The 27,194-nt window shown below is 45.4% G+C and overlaps 1 protein-coding gene across 2 annotated transcripts in view; it reads left to right on the top strand.

Annotated features, from left to right (window-relative positions):
* The window catches only part of ARID3B (AT-rich interaction domain 3B), a 106,233-nt gene that overhangs the window by 18,449 nt on the left and 60,590 nt on the right, over nt 1-27,194 (top strand). For both annotated transcript variants that reach the window (XM_088446101.1, XM_088446108.1), the window contains exon 3: nt 23,818-23,883. In XM_088446101.1, the coding sequence (XP_088302227.1) occupies nt 23,818-23,883 (66 nt within the window). The remainder of the gene's footprint in view (nt 1-23,817; nt 23,884-27,194) is intronic.

A 27,194-nucleotide genomic window follows, 5' to 3' on the forward strand; every position in this document is an offset into this window, starting at 1 on the left:
GATACTCTAACTGGCAGAAAGTACTGTCATTTTTGGGGAAATCAGCCTGTCACCCCCCCCCCCCCCCCCAAATGATGCTCTGACATGGGGGTTCACTATGGTACCCCCCGATTTGGCTTGCTTGAAGGTATTTGGTGTTTTTAAATGGGCTCAATAGCTGCTAAATAGCGTTTTTCTATACCTGATGCAGAATAGTATTTAGGAGTATTTTTTCCAGAAAATAAGTTATCCCAGCAAATTTGGGGTACTTGAAAATGGGGGTCAGCATATTTTAAAGTTGAAAAAGTGAACTTGAAAAAATCGTGAAAGATCCACCTGTCGCAAACACCTGCAATGAAATAAACACCTGGGGCATACTTGGGGACCCCCCCAGAGTCAAGTTCGCTAGTTTTTAACTTTGTAACCCAACATTTTTTCTCTTTCATCCACTAGGGGACACTGGAGGTGCTTACGCTGGGGTATAGAGGTGTGGATAACTGGAGCCGGCACTTTAAATAATTTAAAAGTGTGAAGCTCCTCCCCCTCTATGCCCCATCAGCCCTCAGTTTAGAAAAAGTGCCTCATGGAGCTGGTCACAATCTGCTGTGCTCCAGCAGCACATATGTTTATTATTTTCTTTTATTTAGGTTTATTTATTTTGTACACTTTTTTTTACACTATATTAGGTACCCTTCGCCACCTCTCTAAAGGTGGGGTCCGGGTACCTGGTGCCCTGTCCTTATAAAAGGCAGGAAGGAGTGCACAGCGCTTATATGAAAAGCACTGACAGCTCCTTACCGCCACAGCACATTCTCAACATGGAAGAGGAGAAGTGCTGAAGCTGCAGAGAGACTCCATCGGGGACCACGCAGTGAGTAACACCTGCGCATCCCCCGGCTCCCAGCCCCGCCGCTGTCAGTGGTTTTACATAATTAGAATGCTGGGCAGCTATTGCAGAGCACTATGCTCTCCTGCTGGTAAGCGCGGCACCCGGCTCAGCCTGGTGCGGGGCAGCTGATAAAGTGCGCTACCTGCTCTCCCTCCTCCCGCCCGGCTATCCCTCTCCCCGCTGTTTCAGTAGTGCGGGGCAGGGGATAAGTGCGCTACAAGCGTGACCAGGCGCCTGCTCTCCCTCCTCCCGCCCGGCTATCCCTCTCCCCGCTGTTTCAGTAGCGCGGGGCTGGGGATAAGTGCGCTACAAGCGTGACCAGGCGCCTGCTCTCCCTCCTCCCGCCCGGCTCTCCCTCTACCCGCTGTTCAGTAGCGCGGGGCAGGGGATAAGTGCTCTACAGGCGAGACCAGGCGCCTGCTCTCCCTCCTACCCGCCGGGCTCTCTCTCTCCCCGCTGTTACACACGGGGCAGCTGACAGGCGCCTGCTCTCCCTCCTTCCGCCCGGCTCTCCCTCTCCCCGCTGTTACATGCGGAGCAGAGAGGCGGTAAAGCAGTCCGCTGTACACGCGGTGTGGCGCGCCTGGGGGAGGTTAATGGCCACAGAAGCCATCTTGTAAAGCCCTTTAGGGCATAAAGAAGGGGGGCGCAGGTTAAAGGCAGCGTGGGTCTCTCTCTAAGGGGCAAGCAGCTGTATACAGCAGGGCTGCCGCTCTTCATTACACAGCAGCTCATACTGCATCTCTATATAGGAGATTGCAGTGTAAGACACAGAAGGCCGGATTCTTCTGCTGCCATTCCTGTGCTGCAGGACAACATCCCCTGATTACATCTCTGGTAAAGAGGCTGTAAGTAACTGAGGTGTATGTGCAGGGGAATCTGATCTGAGGGAGGGGGGTTTCTCCTCCTCTGTGTCCCACAGCCTTCTTGTTTTTATATGTCTGTGTCTTTTCTGTTTTATGCTGTTTCTCTGAGTGACTGTGTACCATGTCCAACAGAACCAAGGCTTCTCAAAGGCTGTTTGTCTGTTCCAAGTGTAACAACAAACAGACCAAGCCACATGCCACTGGGTCCACATTGTGTGATGCTTGTATAACAACGGATTCACAGATGGCGATTACTAGCTCTCCTGCTCCGCCATGGGTCACTGACATGGTAGGAGTTATGTCAAATTTAACATCGGAGTTGGCTGAGGCGCGCAGGTCTCAACCTCCCTGGGTAGCGGACTTAACCAAGTCTCTAGACACCCTGGTTCAGATGATGGGTACAGCGGTGCTTCACTTCCTACCAAAGCCCGTCTCAAAAGCGTACTCTGACTGTTCTCCAGACAGAAGAGTCGGACGTAGATTTCCTCGCCACAGAGGATACCGTAGAGGGTGAATTGGAGGAAGTTTTACAAGAAATTAACAGGGCCTGGAAACAATTCCAAATTTCAAGACCTGGGTTCAGATCCCACGTCCACTGACTAATGTGTATCCAGAAATGGTGCAGAGGGTAAAGCACCCAGATGTTCTGCATCTGGGCGTAGTTTTCCGTCTAGCTTCCCTTTTCCATCATCCATGATGGAGGAGTGGGAAACTCCTCCTCCTGTAGATGTCTGTTTCCCGTCTCACTAAGAAAACAGCACTTCCGGTGCCGGGAGCTACTGTTTTAAAGGACACTTCGGATCGTAAGTTGGAGACAACACTAAGATCTATATATACCGCAACGGGAGCTCAACTTAGTCCTAACCTTGTTACCGCCGGGGTTGACAAGGCTGTGGTTTGCTGGGCTGACCAGCTGATTTCAGGTTTGGACTCTGGTACTTCCAGAACAGAATTACGTCTATTAGCAGAACACATCCGTGAGTCTGCAGTTTACTTGGGAGAAGCTTCAAAGGATATTAGTCAGATTAGTGCTCGCACGCAGAGCTCTGTGGTTGCGCTAGGCAGGCGGACACAGAGTCCAAGCGTGCGGTTGAGGGTTTACCATTCACGGGTGACATGCTTTTTGGCCGGAATTGGACAAGTGGATATCCCAAGCCACGGGGCGGTTAGTTCTCTTTCCTCCCGTCTACTGCTCCAGTTCCCAGAAGACCTTATACTGGACCTTTGTTTCATTCCTTTTGAGCCCCTAATTCCTTTCATGGTAGAGCCAGAGGTGCTCCTACGCAACCGAGAGGAGGTAGAGGTCGTCCACACACGGTTGCACGTAGACCAGAGTCTAAACCAGCTGAGAAACAGGTGGCATGACGGTTTTCCGTCCCACCTGGGGTCTCCTGCGGTGGGAGCCCACTTGCAAGAATTTCAAATTCTACAGGAGGCTATCAGGTCTCTAGTAGTGTCATCTGTGTTAGTTCCGGTTCCGGAGCATCAGGGAGGTATGGGGTTTTACTCAGGCCTGTTTGTAGTGCCCAGACCGGAGGGGGCGGTCATGGCCATCTTGAACCTCAAGTCATTAAACCTGTATCTAAAGATGTATCGTTTCAAAATGGAATCTCTGCAGTCCGTTGTTGCGAGCTTGGAACCAGGGGAGTTCCTATTATCCCTGGATATCAGGGATACTTATCCCCATTTTCCCATGGGAACCACACAAAGCTTTTCTGCATTTTGCCATATTGAAAGATCATATCCTCGGCTCCCCGCATATTCAACAAACTCATAGCAGTCATGATCGCTCTCCTTCGGTCATCAGGAGTAAACATAATCCATTATTTGGACGATCTGTTGCTTCAGTATCTCTTCTATCAGATCAAGCACAGAGGTTAGTCCAGCTGGTCCTCAGACCAAAGAAGGTGTCAATGCTTCTTTGTCTGCGTCTCTTAGGAAAGATGGTAGCTGCTTTCGAGGCACTACAGTTCGGCTGGTTTCACTCCAGGGGTCAGGGTCTCATCTGCTTCTACAACGACAGTTCCGTCTGAGCACAGTTACCAGAGTGGCCTTCTCTGGTGGACGCAATCCACCAATCTTTTAGCGGGCCGGAGATTCGGAGTGTGGAACTGGATCATCGTAACTACGGATGCCAGCCTCCGAGGATGGAGAGCAGTAGTCCTCGATTACCACTTTCAGGTTCAAAGGGTCCCCTCTAGAACGGAAGTGGGCCATAAAGGCGTTGGAACTCAGAGCGAACAATGCTCTGATAGAGGCAACAGAGTTTCTAAAGGGCTCATCCGGTAAGAATTCAGTCCGACAGCGTGACAGCAGTCGTTTTCATCAACTGCCTGAGTCGCATTGCTCTGCGAGAAGTAACTGAGATCTTCCGGTGGGCCAAGAACCAGTAAGTAATCCTGTCGGCGGTATTCATCCAGGGTGTGGACAACTGGGAAGCAGATTACCAAAGTTGACAGGATGTCCAGAATGGAAGCTTCATCCAGACGTGTTCAGCGCGCTGATACGTCGATGGGGATGTCCTCAGGTGAACCTCATGGCTTCACGACTGAATTGTCAGCTCCCAGTATACGTGTCAAGAACTCGAGATCCGCAGGCGGAAGCAGTAGCCGCTCTGACAAGTCAGTGGATCTGCGACTTTGTTTATCTTTTTCCTCCGATTCCGCGTCCTCCTTGTCTTCTAAAAAGGGGAATAAACAAGAGACAGCCTCTGTAATTCTCGTGGCTCACAACTGGCCTCGGAGAAGTTGGTTCTCGGACCTTCGGTCCCTATTGACAGAAGATCTGTGGTCCTTTCCTATGCGCCCGGATCCTCTACAGCAGGTTTTGTTTTCATACACCCCAACTTAGCACAACTGTGTTTAACGGGGTGGCTCTTTAAACCGATATCCTAAGTCGCAGTAGCATCCCAGACACGGTTATCCCCACCATGATACGTTCCAGGAAGCCAGTTTCGGCTGCGCATGATCATCGCTTCTGGCGTGCTTATATCTCATGGTGTTCCGGTCGGGGTCTTCTGTCTAGGACTTTTCGTTTATCCACGGTTTCTGCTTTTCCTTTATACAGGTCTGGATTCTGACCTTCGTCTAGGAACCTTAAAGGTGCAAGTCTCTGACCTTTCCATTTTCCTTTCAAAGGAAATTGGCCTTCTTTCCTGAGATGCTGACATTCTGTAAGTGGTCTTGTGCGCGCAGCACCCGTTTGTACCTCCAATAGCTCCCTGGGATCTAATCTTAGTGCTTCTGTTTCTTCAGTCACCCATGTGTGAACCTTTGGAGGATGTTGATCTTAAGTACCGGTGTTGGAAGACGGTCCTCCTCCTGGCTCTTGCTTCGACTCGTAGAGTTTCAGAATGGGGGGGCTATGTCTGTTAAGCACCTTACCTTGTGTTTCATGCTGATAGGGTGGAACTCCGGATGGTAGCCGCTTTCCTTCCCAATATTGTGTCGGCTTTTCATATCTATCAGCCTATTGTGGTACCGTCGTTGCTGGAGGACTCTGGTGGTTCTTCTGCCTGGACGTGGTTACGGCTTTCCGCACCTATGTTGCCAGGACAGCGTCCCTCAAGTTTGAGTCGTTTTTTTGTCCTCTATGATGTTCGGAGGGGTTGTCCATCGTCTAAGCAGACTTTGGCACGTTGGCTTCCCTCAAGTTTGAGTCGTTTTTTTGTCCTCTATGATGTTCGGAGGGGTTGTCCATCGTCTAAGCAGACTTTGGCACGTTGGCTTCGGCTGACTATTCATCTGGCTTATGTTAGTGCCGACCGTCTGCCTCCTTCGTCCATTTCGGCTCATTCCACACGTTCTGTGGGTGCGTCATGGGCGGCCTGTAGAGGAGCCTCCTCGCCACAATTGTGCCGTGCGGCCTCTTGGTCTTCAGTTCACACGTTTGTCAAGTTTTACAAAGTGGATATGTTTCCTTCTTTGGCATCCCGGTTTGGCCGCCTAGTTCTGCAGGCACCTCAGAGTGCTCCTGCCCATGGGGAAAAAACTTTGGACGTCCCCAGCGTAAGCACCTCCAGTGTCCCCCTAGTGGATGAAAGAGAAAATGGGATTTTGGTACCTACCGGTAAATCCTTTTCTCTGATTCCACAGGGGACACTGGACACCCACCTCTGCGCTCTTTGCCTGCCTGTTCGGCTTGTTCCGTATGTTGTATGATACAGTTATTGTGTGGTGTTCTCTCCTTTTCTTACTCCGCTTGTTCTCCATCTCCTCTCGGTCTTCATTTTCTAAACTGAGGGCTGATGGGGCATAGAGGGGGAGGAGCTTCACACTTCTAAATTATTTAAAGTGCCGGCTCTAGTTATCCACGCCTCTATACCCCAGCGTAAGCACCTCCAGTGTCCCCTGTGGAATCGGAGAAAAGGATTTACCGGTAGGTAGCAAAATCCCATTTTTTCCCCCTTTTTCAAAGTCAAGTTTTGGGGTGTCCTTAAGTTTTTAAAAAAAACAAACAAATGTTGATACAGATTACCTTTGGGGGACTGTCTGAAGGCTGCACGGGGGTTCCCGAAACGTTGCACCTCAAAACCCCAATTCTGCACTTTTTTCCGCCTGCCATTCATAGGCGATACATTACCGCCTATTACATTGCATTGACTTAACGCCTAGGCGGAAAGTCTTTCAAATTGAATACAGGGTAAAACTAAAACAGGCGATAATGATGTCATCGGCGGTAACTTAACGCGGATCCGGACTTAACGCTTCAAATTGAATACGGGCCTTAGGCGCATGTTTGGTAAAAAAAAAAAAAAAAAAAAAGATGCCGGGCGCTCCAAGAGGGGCTATTTGGCGCAACTGCAGCAAATATGGGCGAGGACACATCTGTACATACAACCATTGGTAGCTGGCATTGAATAATCTTCAATACTCGTACATTTCATAGTAATTTCCCCTGTATCTGTAACTGCTTTTCTGGGAGAATCATTTTGTTTCTAAGCAGCTGTTCTAATCTGAGTTTTGTACTGAAGTTATGAAAACTGTTGTACAGCTAACCATGCAGCTTTGTAGCTAAAAGCAAATGTCTAATTGCTGTGTGTTTCAGGATATTTTATTTAATCAATTATCATTCAAGCAGTTGTTATAAATTAATACTCCTCTGTGCCCCACCTGCATTGCATAAAAACCCCAAACTTTGAGTACTTTTTTCGGTATCCCTTCTCATAAATAGTATGGTCATTGAGACTGATGCATTTCATTTTTGACTCCCAAAAGGGTGTAGCTGCCTAACCACCTAGGTCTTTTTGTTTTGAGGCATGAAGAGCAATTTATATAATTCAGTCTGAGAGGAGGGGAAATGATTGTAGAACCTATGAAAGGACAACAGGGATGTATTGACCTCTGATCTCAGACAAGGGTGAGTGTAGCTCATGGAAAGACTGATTAGCTGCAGTCATTATGTAAAGAATAGCTGGTTAAGTCCACACCCTTTGAATCACAGTGGCACAGCTCTTGGTGCTCGGGAAAATATAGTAATGCACATAACCAACCAAACATGTGATCTACATCTATTAATGTATTTTAAAGAACAATTATCTTGTATACTTATTTTTTATTGTTTGCTTTTGCCTACTGGGAACTGCCAAGTAGTAACCTTATTTAATTGAGCATAACTGGGATATAGAATTTAGTTGCACAGTAATATTCTAGCATATATAATAAAAGTGCAGTTCACCCTCCTCTGCAATAATACTGCAATAAAAAGTGTAATTGTTGCTCTTAGTTGCTGTCAAAAATGAATGTTTCAACCCATGGCATCAACCATACATTATCTTGTACTCTAGTGAGCTCTTAACTGTACATGATTCATCCATCAGGACTAGTTTCCTTTTTGTTTTTATATAAATACTATAAAGCCAGGCACAATTAAGAGTTTGGATGAAATAAGTAGGGAGATGGTGCACAGCAGTACAACTGGTGTAACATATGACTATAGCCCAAATGTAATAGCCAGCGATTTGTGGTCACTGTCCCGATTCCGTTAACATGCTAGATTTAAAGCGCCAGTTTTGTTTTAATGCAAAACAAAGTTGATTTTGCCCTAAAACTAATTGTTGCTTTAAAGTCAGCGGGTATTTAATCATAAGTTACAGAACCAGTATGAAAATAAACTGCCATAAAATGTATGAGATGCCAATGGTCAAGACACCAAAAGCTGCAGAAACCTTTCTTTCTACTTCACGGTCCCTAGGGGGTCTACATGGTTGTCCTTGGAGGGTATAGCTGGATCTGGATCCATGGGCACCACACAGTTAAAGCTTTTGCTGCTCCCAGGATGCACTGGGTCCATCCTCCTCTATACCCCACCCCCGAGCCACAGGCACCTCAGTTTAAGTTGGTGCCTGGCCGGAGTCGGGTCTCCCTGTGCACAGGGGGGGGGCTGCATAGCAGCCCCCTAAGCTTATTTTATTTTTAGAGTTTAATTTTATTATTTATTACACTCTTCAGAGCGGCAGTGTTAGACTGACTGTCCATTGGACGTCCAAGCTGCCGCTCCTACACCCCGCTGGCGCCGCAGCGCCAGTACAGATCTGGGGATCGTGGCGAAACCCCAGTCTAGCCAGGCTCTGGAGAATGCCACGACTGCTGCCGGAGCGCCGGGGATCAGGTAAGACGCTGTGACCCGCGGGTATATGAAGTCGGCTGCCTCCAGTCTCTGGGGACGGACCGGAGGCGCTAGCAGTGGCGGCGGGCTCCCCCTCTACGGAGGAATACCCGTAGGACCACTAGACCACCAGGCAGTAATTTGCTAGCAGCGTGAACCGGCGTCCCGGGGGTTAAATGCTAGCCAGGGGAGGACCGGACTAGGTCCATTCGGAAGTCGGATTCCATGTTTGTCTTCTTTGGTTTTCACAAGAGGGGCTGGCCTGCCAACAAACAAACTTTGGCCTGTTGGCTTCGTTTGGTTATTTGTGAGGCTTATGCACAGTAGGGTTTGCCTGTTCCGGCCTCTATTAAGGCTCATTTTATCTGTGGGTCCCTCATGGGCTGCTAGCCGTGGCACCTCAGCTGTTCAGCTGTGTAAGGCGGCCACGTGGTCCTTCCATCCAGACCTTTCTGAGGTTCTATGCTTTTGACACCTTCTCTCAGGATGCATCCTTCGGGCGCCGGATTCTCCTTTCAGCACAGGAGTATCCCCGTCCTTAGTTGAACTGCTTTGGGAAATCCCCAAGGTCAACCTTGTGGACCCTCTATGGACCCTGAAGTAGAAAACAAGAGATATGGTAAGAACTTACCTTTATCTCAGTTTCTACGAAGTCCATAGGGTCCACAGGGCGCCCACCCTGACGCACCTGCCTTCATATGGGTTATGTGGCTGGTCACCGGTTTTCCGTCTCCCTTTCTGTGAGTGGTTCTTGTGTGTTCCAGTCTTCCTTCTCTCTGTTTTTTCCTCCTCCGGCCTTGGCTACTTACCAACTGAGGTGCCTGTGGCTCGTGGGCGGGATATAGAGGAGGATGGACCAATCCTGGGAGCAGCAAAAGCTTTAACTGAGAGTTGCCCGTGGATCCAGATCCAGCTATACCTCAAGGTCAACCCTGTGGACTTCGTAGAAATGGATAACAAAGGTAAGTTCTTACCGTATCTCTTGTTATTAGTAAAACACAGATTGATTGATAAACCTGTGAAGCCTTTTCTCCTCTATTGCATGTTTCTTCCCATTATTATTGTTCGGCCGAGATTCAATTGTTCTTTGGGCGCCCAACGGAGCTATTCCATTATTGCTCCATTTGGGTGTGAGTGCTGCTGGTGCCCATTATTTCTTTTCTGTGGCAAGCAGAATCGTGCGAAAAAGTCGCTATTTGCGGTTTGGGCAGCACTTTCAATAGTTTAGACGGGTTTAATCGCTTTGTATGGCTAAACCTGGTGTGCTTGGGCGACAAGTATTGGTCACCCATGGAACAACCATTAAGTAGCTCCGTCGGGCGCACATTACTTTTGAATGTGCAAAAAACAATTTGATTTCCCCCAAAACACTTTAAGCCCATTTGCACAGAGAAGATGCTCCTTTTATATTTCTTGTACTGTAATTCAAAATGCCATTTTTGCTTATTTTCTTTCCATCCAGTGGTCTCCATATCTCTAGGACAACATTTTTGGTACCCTTCCAGGGATAATGAAGAATCCATATTTTGCTCTGAAATAATGTGAAAGTTTACTAAAGTAATTGCATCCATCATTGGGCTCAATCCAATTATTTGCAAGTTTACAATTGTGGGTTTGTTTTATGAAACTCGCACACTTTGCACTAATGCGCGCTCCAGAGAAACGCTCAATCCAATTAGAAATGCCAATTTGCACTACTCACGGTGAAGTTGCACAAATGTTGTACAAAATATAGCAGGCTGCTAGTGGCCATAAGTTAAGTACTGGAGGCTCTTAAAATGTGTCAAATGTGTTATTTGCAATTTTTAATAATGGTTGAAAAATGATAGGAAGCAAGTGGTTTTCATCAAATTAAAGCCTGTCTAGTATTTTTCCTTCAACCGCTAGGGGACATTGGAGGCTTCAAGACAGTGGGGTATAGACGTGTGCTAAGTGGGTGCTGGCACTTTAAATTTTGAAGTGTGACTAGCTCCTCCCCCTCTATACCCCCCCTACAAGCCCAGTCTAAATTTGTGCCCGATGGGAGCTGGTTGTGTATTACACATTCTCCCTAGGGTCTTTTAAATAGAACGCTGCTGCGCTGAAGATAAAGAATTTTCAGCAGCAGAGAGAACAAAGGGGCAGCAGCTGCACTGCCTGTCTGCAACGATGGAGCTGCTGGGGGGACCTGCTTGCAACTGCACGCAGTTCGCCTGGGGTACCCGACTACTAAGACAGCTGTCTCCATATAGGACCGCGTGCAGCTGCTTGCAGCCTTCATAGTGGTCCTCCATTAGTCAGCCGGCAGCAAAGCATCGACCGTGAGTATACCCTGGCTCCCCGGCTAGCGGGGTAGCCAGGTTAAACGCTCAGAGGCGACATATACAGCAGCAGGCTGCTCCGTTTAGCTGGCCAACACAGCAGAGCACGCTAATAATTCGTTTTAAGCGCCATAGCGGGGGGCGTAGCTTAGCTCAGGAGCGTGCTTTTTCCTCCCAGCAGCTTCAGCGCTGTCCTCAAGGTGCACTGGCAGCCATTACACAGTCTGCTGCATATTAAGAAACACTGCTGCAGGAAACTGATAAAGCCTAACCTGGTCTGTGAGTAAACAGTGGGGTTTAGGCTGGTCAGGAGAGCAATTAAGGCAAGACTCCTTACAGTGGTTACTTCCTTTATATGCCTAGCGGTTTCTGGCACTGCTAGGAGTGCTATTAGGGCTAGCGTGACTCTCTCCTGCCTCTCTCCTGCCTCTCTGTATCTGTTTCCTCTTTTGACCTTTTTCACTACACTATACTGTTTGTATGGGTCTGTATATATCATGACTGGTAGGGGCTCTAAGGCGTCCCAAAAGTTATTTACCTGCAAAAAGTGTGGAGAAAAATTACACAGTCCTCCAATCCCCTGATGTGACAATTGCAATCCTGAACAACAATCTTCAGCTATGTCCGGTCCGCCGTCTTGGACGGCGCAGGTTACGTCAGTTATGTCACATCTCTCTGCTGAGCTGGAGGCTTCTCGGAAAGAAAGAGAAGCTTCCAGGTCAGTGGCTCTAGAAGAACCAGCATGGGCTAGGTCCTTGGCTAATTCTATTGATGGGATATCAAAAGCCATGGCTCTTTCCCGTACCACAACTGGATCCTCTCCACAGGTCTCAAAAAAGAGACTGTTGCCTTCAGTCCTCCAATTGGAGCAGGAGGATATGCCAGTGTTAGAGGAAGGGGAAGATTCGCCTAAGGAACTCCAAGAGGAGTCTGAGCCGGTGTCCGATGGGATAGAGGCTTTAATTTCTGCAATCCACCAGGTATTGCAGATACAGGAGGAGGACACATGTTTCTAAAGAAACATAGACGGGCTATTGCATTTCCAGTTTCAAAAGAGCTGGATTCTCTTCTAACATCAGCTTGGGAACATCTTTTTATATTTTTCCTGCAGATTGCAGAAAATCTTGTGAGACTCCCCCTACAGTAGATCCTTCGGTATCACGGCTGTCTAAGAAGACTACGCTACCGGTTCCTGGGGCAACGTCTTTGAAAGACACATCGGACAGGAGATTGGAGAATACACTCAAGTTCATTTATACAGCGACTTACCTTGGAGAAGCGTCCAGACGTTAACAATATGGCTTCCAGAACTTCAGCTCTGGCGATTTCGGCACGTATGGCGCTGTGGTTTAAACAATTGCAAGCGGATGCAGAATCAAAGAGCTGTGGGTGCACTTCCATTTACGGGAAGCGTATTATTTGGAGCGGAGCTAGATAAGTGGATTTCTCAGGCTACTGGTGTAAATCCACTTATCTTCCGTCTGCGGCTCTTCCTCCTAGAAGATCTTACACTGGACCCTCATTTCGGTCCTTTCGTGCTCTGGGTCGTTCACACAGTCACTTCAGAGGAGGACCATCAACATCCCGTGGTTCTAGAGGACGTGGCAGAGCCGCAACAACACCTGCTCAACAGGAGGTTAAGTCCAAGCCTAGTGCATGATGGGCTTCCCTCTCACCTGGGGGACCCCAGAGTGGGAGCACGTCTTTGGGACTTCAGAGATTATGATGAAATCTTGTACGGACGCTTGGGTCTGGGATCTCATCACTCGGGATACAATCTCGACTTTCGGTTTCAACCTCCACCTCGGTTTTTTTATCACAGGTTTACAAGTTTCCAATGACAGGAATGTCGTTCTGCAAGAGCAATAGACAAGCTTCTATCCACGAGAGTTTTGGTCCACGTTCCCAGAAATCAGACCGGAAAGGGTTTTACTCCAGTCTCTTCGTGGTTCCGAAGCCGGACGGCTCGGTCAGGCCTATTCTGAACTTGAAGGATCTCATTCCATACCTAAGGATTTTCAAGATGGAGTCCCTTCAGTCGGTGATTGCAGGACTAGAGGAAGGTGAATTCATGGTATCTCTAGATATCAAGGATACCTATCTTCACATCCCTATCTGGCCACCTCACCAGGTGTTTGATATTTGCAGTTCAGAATTTACATTTCCAGTTTCAGGCCTTACCCTTTGACTTATCAGCCCCCAGGGTATTCACAAAGTTCATGGCTGTGATGAGTCTCCTTCGGAAATAAGGGATCACTATTATCCCTTACCTGGACCATCTCCTGCTGAAGGCCAATTCCAGGGACCAATTACTGCAGAACACCACAGTGACACACAGCCTTCTCATTCGTCATGGATGGATCTTGAACTTTCCCAAGTCTCATCTGCAACTGACGCAGAGGCTACAGTTTCTAGGAATGATCATGGACACATTATCTCAGCCGGTGTTCCTCCCTCAGGATGGTCCTTCGACATAGTCAGTGATCAGTGCACGTTTGCATTCGACTCCTGGGGAAGATGGTTCTGGCATTCGAGGCCATTCCTTACAGACGTTCTCACTCCAGGACGTTTCAGCTACACCTCCTCTCACAATGGACAGGATTCCATCTTTTCCTTCACCTTCGGGTAAGTCCCAGAACTCGGATATCCCTTCTCTGGTGGTTGAACTCTGTACACCTAATGGAGGGAAAGAGATTCTGAGTGTGGGATTGGACTCTTCTCACCACAGACACGAGTCTGGGAGGCTGAGGGGCTGTGATTCAAGAACATAATTTCCAAGGCCGCTGGACATCACAGGAAGCGAGTCTGCCGATTAAACATATTGGAACTAAGGACAGTCTTCTACTACGCTACTCAGACAGCAGATCACCTGTTGTGGGGCCGAGCAGTCAGGGTCCAGTCGGACAACGCCACGACAGTGGCATACATAAACAGACAAGGCGGCATCAGAAGTCGAGCGGTTATGAAAGAAGTAAGCCGGATTCCAATCTGGGCGGAAAAGTTCGCAAGGGCGATTTCAGCAATCTTCATTCCAGGTGTCGAAAATTGAGAGGCAGACTATCTCAGCCGGCAGGACATGCATCCAGGGGAATGTGCACTACATCCTCAGGTGTGTTTCACCAGCTTGTCCAATGGTGGGCTCTTCCGCGGGTCGACCACATGGCATCCAGACAAAATCATCAACTGCCTCTTTACTGCTCTCGAACGAGAGACCCAGTGGCAGTGGACGCACTGTCAGCGCCGTAGCAGTTCCAATTTGTCTATCTGTTCCCTCAGTTTCCTCTTCTCCCTCAAATCCTACAACACATCAAAGGGGAGAAGGCCAAGGTTTTATTGGTGGTTGCGGGTTGGCCTTGATATCGGAGGTGCAGACTTTTCTGCAAGTTATGATTCTGTTACAGCCTCCCTTTGTTCCTCCTACGGCTCCATGGGATTTGGATCTCGTCCTTTCCTCCTTAGTCTTCTCTGTTCGAACCTTTGGAGTCTGTGGAGTTAAAAAAATACCTTTTGTGGAAGGTAGCACTTCATCTCGCACTGGCATCAGCCCACATCATTTACACCTTCACTTACCTATCCCACATCATTACCACCTTCACATACCTGTCCCACATTATTTACACCTTCACATACCAGTCCCACATCATTTAACACTTTATTGAGGTTTTTTAGAGAAATTCACCTACAAAAACGGTCATGTCTTTTATTGGATAAATTTCTGCTAGTTAAACCCCTCCAGGTGTATGATCATTCACTAGGGGGTGTGTGCCAAAGGTTCTGCACTGTGTCCCAACATTTTTATCTTAAAATAGATTTTCCCTACCTTTTCACCTGCTCATGGGGTGCATACAAAAAATGTACATTTCCTCTGAAAAATCAATGCAAGTTTGGAATTGGGAGGAATGAAGCATTGTTTTAATGAACCATCTGCAACCGACGATTGCCAACAAGAGTACCAACAAATTTGTCCACATTTGTATACTGTCTTTATATAGTCCCCAACTTTCATTCATGTATTTATAAAAATAGGGGGAGCGATTCAATTTATAGCATTGGTTGTTGTCATTGCTGGGCGCCTGATGGAGCAATTCAGTTGTTGCTCTGTTCGGGTGCGAGCAGGTGCTGACAATTCTGCGCACTCCCTCCCGAGGAAGCAAGCTAAACTGTGCGAGAAGCCGTGGCTTGGGCGCCCAAACGGCAGTTTTGGAGCCCTAACCAGGACTTTAGACTGGTTTAGCTGTTTTACGCGGCTAAACCCAGTCTTAGGCACGACAATCACTATAATTAATGGGTGCCCAAAAACAATTAAATTGCAATATTGGGCGCCCATCAATTAGTGAGTCTTAAAATTAACAACTAGGGGACGATCCAATTGTTTTTTGAGAAAAGCAATGGCTTTGAGTGCCTAATCCTAAGAGAATAGGAATTACCCATAAAAGGTGTTTGCAACCTGGGAGGTAGGCAGTATGGAATGTACACAAGCTCCCAACTTGAACCACAGCAATTTTTATTACCCACCAGATTGTATATATGTTTTGTGCGCTAGTCTTAATTAGGGAATTGGCTTTCAACGACTATTCTACCTGTATGATGAGCCAATTTTTTTATATGTACAGCTCTAACTAAAATACGTTCAATCCTTGTTTTCTGGAGCTGATAATGTCTAAAATGTTACTGGAAAAGCTGCATGTTGGGGAAAGGTCCCGAAATTTCCTGTATTGGGGGGTCTGCATGTTTGGGCTCATGTGTGCTATACTTAGTCTGCCTTACAATGCCTCTATAGTATGCAAACATTCTACTTACTGTATATTTCTGCACATCTACAGGTGATCTATTATTGTTAATTTAAACCATGGCTTTAATGTGACACTTTATTACTATTTGTACAATAGTAAATATTCTGTCTCCGTGCTTAGCTTTCCTTGTTGGGCACAGAATGGAAGGTGATTGAGGAGAGGGGGTTGGGAGATTTCCAGACATCTGAGATCCTTTCTAAGTAGATGCCAGGTGGTATGGTGGTAATCCCAGCTGTGTGCTCATCTCCTTAATTACTAGGAACATCTCTCACTTCCCTTCATTTGTAGTATATATGTGACTGTATAGAAGGATCAGTGTTTATGGCATACTGTACCCGATATACTCCTGACTACACACTCCTTTTCTGATTAGCAAGTAGTTTAGGAATTTCAGAGTTCATACAGCACTACTATAATTTGAGACACAATTTGCAACTTTTTTTTTTTAAATAATCCAAATACTACTTATCTGCTTTTATGATAAAAAAAAAAAATCAGACCGCAATAAATTTTCACTAGTCGCTGAAAAGAAAGAAATCTGAATTTGTTCAAGGTAACGGAGTTGCTTTGTGGATGTTTTTTTTTTTTTTCTGTCTAAATAGTAGTTTTAAGCACATTTGAGTATGAAATCCGCTTTATAACGTCAATGTGATTTAAACCATTTTACAAACACATCAAAGACATTTTATGGCCTATTTGGGGATATTGACAGATGTAGTTTGGATTTAGTGAACAATTGTGGGTGCTAATTTGTCACGGTCTGAACTGTAGCAATCAATGCTTTTGCAGTTTTGGCCTATCTCCCTTTAGTGTCTTTAATTATAAATGTGCGTTTGAACTCTCTTCACACATCCTGGCGACTGTAATACATGTGTGATGCGTTATAATTACAATACTGCTTAATTATAAATGGACTGCACTGCTTTTTCCCAGTACATAAGTATATTTCATCATTGTCTCCTGTAAGAAAACTCTCCTACTGAATTTTATTTGACTTTGCAAAACACCAGGGGCTGATTAACCCTGAAAAAAAAACAATGTTAAATGCAAACCATTGCTGCCGCTGAGTAAATAGAGCTTGGAAAATTAACAATACGTGCATCATTTTCCATGTGCATTGTGGTTACAGAAATGCAAAAATATTATGGGGGAAGGCTAACATTACACTAGCTAAATATTACTTGTAGCAATATAGTAAAATAATGCATAACAAAGTAAATCTGGATGTTGAAGTTTGAGACTGAGGGAGATGTGTCAAGAGTGGTTATGTTGCCCATAGCAACCATTTGGCCTATAGTTAGCATTTATCACGTACATTCTATAAAATGATAGGTAGAAACTAATTAGTTTCTATTGAGCAACTTCTCCACTCCCTTACACTCTATACATCTCGCCCTATGAGGAAATTCAATTCAGTGCGCTGTTGTAAGCGTGCTTGTCACCCCCCCAGTTCTTTTGGGTTGGGCATGATGAGCACAGTAATTAATGGGCGCCCAAAACAATTGAATTGCTCTGCGTGCGCCTATTAATTATCGCTGTCCAAAAAAAAAAATTGTGGGGGGGGGGGGGGGAGGCAGCTAATTGCCCCCATAAGCTTTTTTTATTTTCTTTTTTCTTAATGAAGTGTGTGTTTTGCTAGTGTCTTATTATTTTGTATTTGACAAGTTCCTAGGTTTGGGTTGCCATAATGTACATGTATTTGGCTTCCTCTGGATAGTGTTATTGGAATTTTTTATTTTTTTTGAAGTTTGATTTTAGTTATGTAAAAATTGCCATTCAGTATCCACTAATGAACTGTTCAGATGTGTCCAGGTTACTTCACTGGAATGGCCTTTACAGCTCTGATCTTGATCAATTGAAATGGGGGTTGTAGAACAATGAGAGGTTGATCTTGATGGACATGAGATTTCTTTCATCCTGAATTAGTGTTATAGTTCTGTATTGCGTTTTCTTCTATTATGGTGGCATACCTGGGAGATGATTCCTACTCCCACAAAAGCTGTACTTAAATATATTAACATTTATGTTAACAAAATGTAAAATAAAAATAGTGTAGTAGTAAATTCAGTTTAAATGTATGCCACCTATATAAAACTTGTTATATTAGTGTTTCAAGTTTTATGTAACATACACCAGCATAGTAGTAAATCAGGAAATTACACAGCACAGTGCTTTTTCATTAGGTGTGCAGGTAGAGCACCTAAAAGATAACCAAATGAAATAAAGGTAGAAATATTATAGATTGGGTGACTCAACCCTGATTGTCTCCATATAGTTATTGCACATTTCACTTGCTTTGAATATCCTTGTCTTTGTTATTGGATGCCATTACATCTTATGTGAAGACCTATAGGTTTGACCAATTATACAGTTTATTCAGATCTTTGGATGTTCTCATCAGAGATACCTCCAGGCTGTACTTTAGATCTAGACAATTTGGCTTCCTTTCTTTGTGATTCTTGATCTGCCAAAGGGCAAGCAGTCTGCAGTCTTCCATCTGTTTGTATGGAAACACCCACATTGCTTTAGGTTTAAGGCTGCCTGCTCACTACCCTTTCAGATGCATTTTTCAAAGTAATGTTGGGTACACACTGAGACGACCAGCAATCGTTACGACTTTCCAGACTATTTCCCTTCAGCCTAGAACTAGTGAAATTGAGCGTACACACACTGCAATCTTGCAAACGACCGAATGATATATCATATTGTTTGTTCTTAATAAATTTATTGTTGCTCCTGTACACACCAGAACAACAATCTTTACGTTCACTGGCTGGGAGTAGCAAAGAGGTGTTGTCTTCAGAGGTAAAATCGGAACAACCTATAGTCAGGAAGTCCGGTTGGCTGTACACACTAGGCCATGTGCCCCATTTCGCTGGCGATATCGTCAGGTTTGATGTGAGCACGGAAGCGTGCATATTCAGCATACACACTAAATGTATTTGCATGCTGAACAACTCTTACAGCATTTTTAAGCTTTTTAAGCTTCAGTTGCGTTAATGTATTGCAAATATGCTGTGTAGCATTTTCCCGTATAATTCATACTTTCATCCAGGCCAGCCATCAAGGCACTCACTGGGGGAGATGTATTATCGAAGTAGGAAGCACTAACTATGAGCTGTATTAACATCTCATCGGCCTAAGCAGGGGAGTGATAACTCCCCCCTCTGGCGATCCCTGCCTGAGTACGCAGCGCATCAGCCTAGTGCTGATGTGCTGTGTCTCAGTCCCAGCCGGCTCCACTGAGCATGCGCGGGATCTCGCAAGTATCGCATTAGTCTTTGCATTAGTCTTTGCAGCTGCCAGACTGAAGAACAAAGACTGCAAACTACAGCCCCTGAAGGAGTGGAAGCCGCAATCGGGGAAGCGCACACAGCCAGCCACGACCAGAGAGCCTTTGCAGTAGACGTCCATGGTGTCTGGCGGAGGCTTGGACACTTCCGGCCTCAAAATTTAGCCCGCGTCTTCAGCAGCGTGACAGGGCTGCGGCTATAGATGGCTCACGTAGAGACCGGAGACCCACGTATGCCGATCAGCAGGTGGTATATCGCAAGCAGAGCGGGTTCCAGGACCAGATGGTGAGTGGAGGGCTCATCCTAATTGGGTTCAGGAGTGCTGCTAAGGGAGAGCTCAGTCGTCCATGGCTCCCAAAGTGCTCAGTCTTTTGTGAAGCGGGCAGCATGGAGCGGCGAGGCTGCTGGCTGTGTCCATCACATATTGCCGCAAGGCAAGCTACTGCCGTAAGGTGAGCTACCAAAATTACAACAGCGAGGTACTGGTAGCTCGTGAGCAACAGGTTGGCGACCACTGCTGATTGATTTTTTTTTATTTATTTATTTTTATTTTTTTAGGGTGGATTGACCTTTTTTCCCCAGTTGTCTTAATAAAGAAGTCTGTGTAGAAAAAAATACTACTTCCATATTTTAGCCACGCTAAGCGCTAAATCCATCTCAAGTACTGCTTTTGGTGTCCAAACTCCCGATATCCCACATTTTGGGCAACACAGACGGTGTAATGGTTAGCATTTACTGACTCACAGCACTGAGGTGGTGGGTTCAATTCTCCCTGTGCTTGCGTGGGTTTCCGGTTACTCTGGTTTCCTCCCACACTCCAAAAAATACACTAGTAGGTTAATTGGCCCCCAACAAAATGTAACCCTAGTGTGTCTGTGTGAGCATGTGGTAGGGAATATAGATTGTAAGCTCCATTGGAGCAGGGACTAATGTGAATGGCCAGATATTCTCTGTAAAGCGCTGCGGAATGTGTGCGCTATAAAAATAACCTAGTAATACATTTCTGCTTGCCACCTCTGAAAGCCGAAAGCAATTGAATTGGTCCATTGGGAGCCCATCAGTCAGAGACGTGGGCACAAACAATTGAATTGCTCCCTAATGGAGGTAATTCAATTGTTTTTGGGCGTCTGGTGACTGCGAACTATTCAATGGACAGGAGTGCTGTGGCCGTCCATTATTTCTGCTCGCACCCTCCTGAGGTGGCAAGCATAAGTCCCCAAAAAGTAAGGCTTTTGGGCGCCAAAACTACTATTGTGCGTCTAAACCAGTGCATTTGTGTGCGATATTCGTGGTAAGTAATCGATGCCGGCGGCAGTTGCGCCCATCGGCAAAATAATTGTCTATCGCATGTCAGATGCTAGTAGACAATTGAATCCCCCCCCCATGCGTCCGCACACACACTCCACAATTTCCTCTGTTGAAGTCCATTGTGCTTCAATTTTAACCTAGACTTCTCCTTAATTCCCCCAACATTCAGTTGATGCTTCCATTTTTGCAGCATCATCAGGATTAGAACCCTTCCTCTACTCCACAGAAACTCTTATCCACTCCATATTCATCTCTCGCCTTGTTTGTTACAACCTCATTGCCTCTCTGTCTGTCCATCTCATTGACTTCTGGTCTCTTCTTAAAGCCGTTGCAATTTTGCTCTTCATCTCCCTCCCCTATGCCAATCCCTATACTGGCATCCTACAAGCCCATGTCCTATCGAACACTCCCTCTATCTTAACGTCATCTCTCTCTACATTCAAAAAATGAGCCCTGCCTTACCTCCCTTCTGATGACCACTTCACGCTCCTGCCTTCAGGACTTTATCCGTGTTGCTCCCCACCTCTGAAATGCTCTTATTCATTCTAGCTCTGGGGCTCTGCCACAGTCATGCATGCCCTTATAGGAAAGCTGAAGCATGGCCGCATGATAAACTTCTGTTCTAGCTGATCCCTAAACACTCACCTGTTCATGAAATGCTTAACCCCTTCCCTTCAGACCCTCCTTTACCAACTTCTGTCCCCTTTCCCACCTCCCAGACTTTCTTACCCTCAATCTGTTATGTTATTTATGCTGTTTCTGATCTGCACATTGTCTATTTCCCAGTGGTTCTCTCAGCTACTCATGTTAGCCTTGTAAATTACCTTTTGTAATGCTACTTGTTTTTTACTCTCATAGTATCTTTGACACTCGTTATGTAATGCAGCCAGTGTTCTTTTAACAATTGTTTTACAAGCACTCTGCATGTTGCTGCAGAATTGTGTGGCGCCCTAGAATTCTGCAGATTATAATTTATTAAATCTGTAGCATATGTTACACTTTATTTCCCTTCAGTTTATTTGATAGTCCTTTTAGCTTGTCAGAACTTGATATGTCCACATACATCATACGACTGCGGATGTATCTGTATGCAGAATACTACGTTAGTGTCAGCAGCTGTGGCACTGTAACGTAGCGTTTTGCAGGCAGATATAACCCTATTTGCATTTGTGAATAAGACTCATTTGAAGGTAAACAGTCGCATGAAAAGACGCATGGTGCGACTAGAAGGGCTGTTCAATGCTCAATGTATGTGGACACATCTGTACATTTTGCTGTGCAATTGAGAGCAAATTATTAGCTATAGCAGACTAAAGCTGGGTACACACGTAAAGATATTCTGTCCAATCATCCAACTAGTTGATTGGTTGGAATGAAAATCTGGTAACATATGGGAGTAAATGATCAGTAATTTGCGCTTAATTGCCAGAAAACAGATGAAAATGGTCGTCAGACAAGTTTGTTAAATGTTTCATCTAAACAATTTGTTCAAACAACAGTTTTTTGTCCAGTTTTTGTCCATTTCCCCCAAATTGCTGATTTTCATTTGCTTTCATCCCTTACCAGATTTTCATTCCAACCAATCAACTAGTTGGATGATTGGACAGAAAATCTTTACGTGTGTACCCAGCTTTAGGGTCAGATTCAATTAGCAGCTGTACTTACCATGGGCTTGTAGCCTTGGACTGTAACGCTCAGGGCTATTCAATTACAAGCCCATTTCCTTGTGCCGTAAACCCTATAGCCTAGAGCTGTCGGTTAACACGCTTGTCACAGTAAGCGCAGAAAGCTGTACTTCAGATTTCTGTTCGAGCCTCAGGAGGGGTCGAACATAAATCGGTGGTGCCTGCAGGATTACTGCAGGCTGCAATTGAATAGCCCTGGGCACTGCTACAAGTCTGTGGTAAGTACTGCAGCTATTTGAATCTGGCCCTAAAGCTATCCACACAATACTGTCTGACCCATGCATCAGGATGGCTTTCTAGTTTGGCCACACTTAGGTACAAGAATATTACACAGAATCTTATAAGATGCATTGGTCTTTACACAGACCTTTTTGTTTCTAATAGTAATATGGACACACAATTTTAATGACGACAATACTACACAAATCAATAGTGTAAATCACTAGAACTGTCTGATATGATTTGAAGTCTGCAGTGTTTGTTTCACACTGGAATGCTAAGCCATGTCAGGAATTAATTTTCACCTCCATTATGCAGTAACAAGCACTGAAAGTGGGTCCGTCTTTCCCAGCCGTCCTCTTTCTTTCACCAGGATAATATATATATGTTTGTTAATGCCTGGAGGGAAGTGACTGTTGAACAAAATGTTTAGTAGAGATATCAGTCCATTTACTAGCACTAAAGCTAAAAGGGGATTAAAAGATGCAATTTAAAGCTGATCCCTTCTAAAGTCTGATGGCAACTTAATGACATAATGGGAATCCTAATTTAGCAGCTCTTCAGTCTCCTATAGCACAACATCATAAGGAGTTGTATAAGTAATTGAATTGTTTTTTTCATCCGGGTGGTTTCCAATGGCGACATCATGTCCATTTCACTAAACTAGCCTGTGACCAAAAATTTAAACGCTAATCATCTATATTTTGCACGTTCCTACTTAAGATTGTTTAGTTCCATGTATTTGTTTAGAGAAATGTGACCCTATATAATCTAGATGGAACATCACATTAATGTTTTGAAGGTATCTATGGTCTCTATAGACGTTCTAGCTATGCATTTTGTCTTCTCTTGGACATGAACAACTGCTTAAGAACACATAGACGATATACTTGACTTTACTTTAGAACTCCTAAAATAATCATCTTCCTAAATGACAGCGCACCATGCGATTCTGATTTATATTTACCAAAAATTACCTTATATGGTATGATTTAGAAAATTTAATTTTTATCGTTTGTATTTAAAACTAAATTGACATTTAAATTGTTTTGTCATTGTTCCTTTTATTTTTTCTAGGAAATGCACCACAAACTAAAGTTATTAATCATGTCGGCATATTTTGTGCGCTCATTTCTTATATTTCCTGTTGCAACCAAATCAGTTTAATTTATACATGTTTATTTTAAGTACTATAATAGCAATGATAATGTGACATTTTGTATAGCTACATTTGATCTAATGCCAAGTCTCCCAATAAAGTACAATCAAACTCGTGCACACTACGCTTTTCACATGCCACCTTCACAGAACATGTTCTGCGATGTGTCTCTAGCCGTTTCTGTTGGCAAGGCAGGCTGGTCTGCATCCACAACCTCTCCAGGCCTCATCTGGTGTTTGTTATGCACTGTAATTAAAGACTGCACTGAATGGAGGCATCCTAATTAATTTGTGCTCTGTTCACCACCCCCACCTATCTGGTTGATTTACAAATGTTCAACATAAGCAGCAAACATAAAACAATTTATTTATAGTCATTTCCAAAGTTCTGGCTAAGAGGATTAATGCTATGTTGATCTACTGTATTTATCTCTGCCTTTGCCTGGGAAACATTTTCTGCTACACCTATAAATTCCTGACTATATTTTGAGTGATTTAATGATTAATCCCAGAAAAATGTTTTCTCCAGAGATCATAGCAGCCTCATATGTTAGCAATTTCACATGTATTTTGATATTTGTGCACTCTACTTTATTAAGGAGTTATTTTTAGTTGTTCTGCTATCCCTCTCATTTGTCTGCTTTGTATCAGAAGCTGCATTTCCCTCTTGTTCTGCAGCATAACATGTTCGGTGGGTCAACTATTTTTATTTCCTCTTCAGGAGAATACTTCTTGGTGTGATGATATGGATGGACGTAGCAGAGAAGCGTCGAGGGATTTTGCAAAGGTAGTGCTAACCTAATCATAAATTATGTATTGTCCTCACCTTGCATGATGTAACAAGCTATGCATATATATGTGTGTATATATTGTTCTCCCCAGAAAAAAATTCTAGCTGGGTGGGGCCTTCGCAATAATAAAATGTTTTAAACCCTGACCTTATAATGATTTAAACTTGAAATAACATTTTATATATTAATTCTCTTCTTATTAGAGGCCCAGTTGTTTGATTATGAAAAGCTGCAAAGTCTGTTGAAACTGTTCCTTTTCATACAGCTCCCAGATTCTGTCCCCACTAGCAAGCTCCCAAAGTGCCGGGTGGTGCACCTGCAAAAAACAGCCTGGGGAGAACACTGATATATACATGCTTTATTGCTTGACAAAAATGCTACAAAGCGCTGAAACGCTGCATGAAGCTTGAGCGTGTTTAGCATTATAACATATACCAGAGTGCTGCCGGGTTTTCTGCATTATATATATATATATATATATATATATATATATATATATATATATATATATATATATATATATATATATATATATATATATTAGACACTGAGAACCAGGCTCAATATTTGTTTTAAGTTAAAAATCAATTTAATGTATAGCACTCCTCTGATTTACCAAGTGGCCAGTCGTTCATACTGTTGTATACAATACTTGTCTGTGACCTTACAGTAGGGAGGGTTATGTGGCTCATTTTACTGGCCTGGTTTCAGTTCACTCATTACCTCAGAAGTCAAGTTCAATGCTTAATGGTACCAAGTAATCATCGCTGCATGTTAAATAATTTCTTTCCTAAAAGGATGTTTGTTCCAGGGTGACAATGCCCCCATCCACAAGGCATGTGTGGTCACCCAATGGTATGATGAGCATAATACCGTTATACAGGTAATCGCTATCTCAGTCAACAGATCCAGCCAATCGCTTACAGCATATTCAGGAACAATAAACTTTTAGACTACATTTAAACAGGTGTTGCTTTAGTGACACTCATGTTGGAGAATGATGTTGGACTCAGTATCTATATTGGTCAACACTTTTAAATAACTTTACGTTGGTGGGGCCATGTTATTTTGCTCACTACAAGTACATTTTTCTAGCCAGTTTATGATCACTACCATTATCTCATAGTACTGAAGTGTGCAGGATTAAACTTCCAGCTGTGAATTCTGTGTAATGGAGCCCAAACACCAATTGCTCAATTCTCCGATCAGATATTTCAAGAAACGGCACAAAAAAATGACATGTTAGAAATCCTCAATTCGCTGATTGCGGTAATTTTGGGGTTGAAATCAGCAAATCGAGGATTTCAAACATGTTGGATTTTGCCTTTTTTTTTGTGTGTGTGAGCTTCTTAAGTATATGAAATGTATCTTCTTTGCTCCTGCTCAACACAAGAACACTACGACTAGGGTTTGTTTGATGAAATCTGTAGTGCTATTTATGCAGTTGAGCCACGTATCCACTAGCCGATATTAATGAGCGATTGCACGATTACAACATTGTAATCGTGAAATCGCTCATGAATCGGGCATGAAAATGTCGACCAGCGATGCGCGCTCCCGGTGGTCGTTTTTGACATCAATCATCGCCTGCACATGCTGGTCAATCTGCCGATAATGACAGAATGACCATGTTCAGGGATGAGGGAGGCTGCCTACACTTAACGACACATCGTTTAGTGCAGGCACTGCAGGGGAAGAGGAACGAATGTATGTTTACGATGTTGTAATCGTACTGTCGTTTCACTATCTGCTAGTGCAAGGGGTCTTCAACTTTAAAGGTAGTGTGGGCCATATTAAAAAATTCAACGAAGCCGTGGGCCACTAAGCTATACTGCGGTATTTAGACTCTGCCCCCTCCTCACACAATTATGACCCATAACTTCCCCCTTCTACAATTTTAATTATGTCCCATAACTGCCCCCCCCTGCAGTGCCCCCAGTAGTGGTCCCCCTCAATGCCGTGCCCCCAGTAGTGGTCCCCCTCAATGCCGTGCCCCCAGTAGTGGTCCCCCTCAATGCCGTGCCCCAAGTAGTGGTCCCCCTCAATGCCGTGCCCCAAGTAGTGGTCCCCCTCAATGCCGTGCCCCAAGTAGTGGTCCCCCTCAATGCCGTGCCCCAAGTAGTGGTCCCCCCCAATGCCGTGCCCCAAGTAGTGGTCCCCCCCAATGCCGTGCCCCAAGTAGTGGTCCCCCCCAATGCCGTGCCCCAAGTAGTGGTCCCCCCCCCAATGCCGTGCCCCCAGTAGTGTTCTCCCCCCCAATGCCGTGCCCCCAGTAGTGTTCTCCCCCCCAATGCCGTGCCCCCAGTAGTGTTCCCCCCAATGCCGTGCCCCCAGTAGTGTTCCCCCCAATGCCGTGCCCCCAGTAGTGGTCCCCCCCCCCAATGCCGTGCTCCCAGTAGTGGTCGTCCCCCCCCCCAATGCCGTGCTCCCAGTAGTGGTCGTCCCCCCCCCAATGCCGTGCTCCCAGTAGTGGTCGTCCCCCCCCCCCCCCCAATGCCGTTCTCCCAGTAATGGTCCCCCCCCCCCCAATGCCGTTCTCCCAGTAGTGGTCCTCCCCTAGTGCCGTACTCCCAGTAGTGGTTTCCCCCCCCCCCCCCCCAATGCCGTGCTCCCAGTAGTGGTTTCCCCCCCCCCAATGCCGTGCTCCCAGTAGTGGTCCCCCCCCTAATGCATATAGTGCCCCCAGTAGTAGTCATCCGTCCCCCCCCTTGCAGTGCCCTTTATATAGTGCCCCCAGTGGTAGTCCCCCCCCCCCTCCTTATGCAGTGCACCCAGTAGTGGTCCTCCCTGATGCAATGGTCCCCCCCCAGTAGTGCCCCAAGTAGTTGTCTCGTCTCCCACCCACTGATGCAGTGCACACACATACGTAATAGAAATAAAACGCTTACCTGCTCCCGCCGCCGTCCGCTCCTCCGTCTTCCCGGCCGGCCCGCATGACTTCTCCCCCATCACCCACTGCGGGAGCCGGAAGATGGGGCTCATGAGTGAGCTTCAGCCCGGCTCCTGCAGTGGGCGCAGCAGCTAGTGAGAGTCTGTCATTGGCTGGCTACCAAAGCAAACGCACTGCTGGCGGCAGCGTGCTTGTTTCTGCGTGTAGTGCAGACTGCATTCACTGCGGTCTGCACTACAGTAACCATTGGCGGGCCACGGAGAACGGCTTGGGTTGTGCTAGTGGATACACACCTTTAGATTGTCTCAAGCTACCTTGGCTTCAGACGACAATATCAGTTACTTAGCAATAATACAGTTGCCAGTTTGTTTTGGGTTTGTTTGATTAAATTTTATTTTTTATTTCTTTTCACTGACG

This window comes from Taudactylus pleione, unplaced genomic scaffold, assembly GCF_031769625.1.
Source record: "Taudactylus pleione unplaced genomic scaffold, aTauple2 ptg000019l, whole genome shotgun sequence".
Classification (NCBI taxonomy): Eukaryota; Metazoa; Chordata; class Amphibia; order Anura; family Myobatrachidae; genus Taudactylus; species Taudactylus pleione.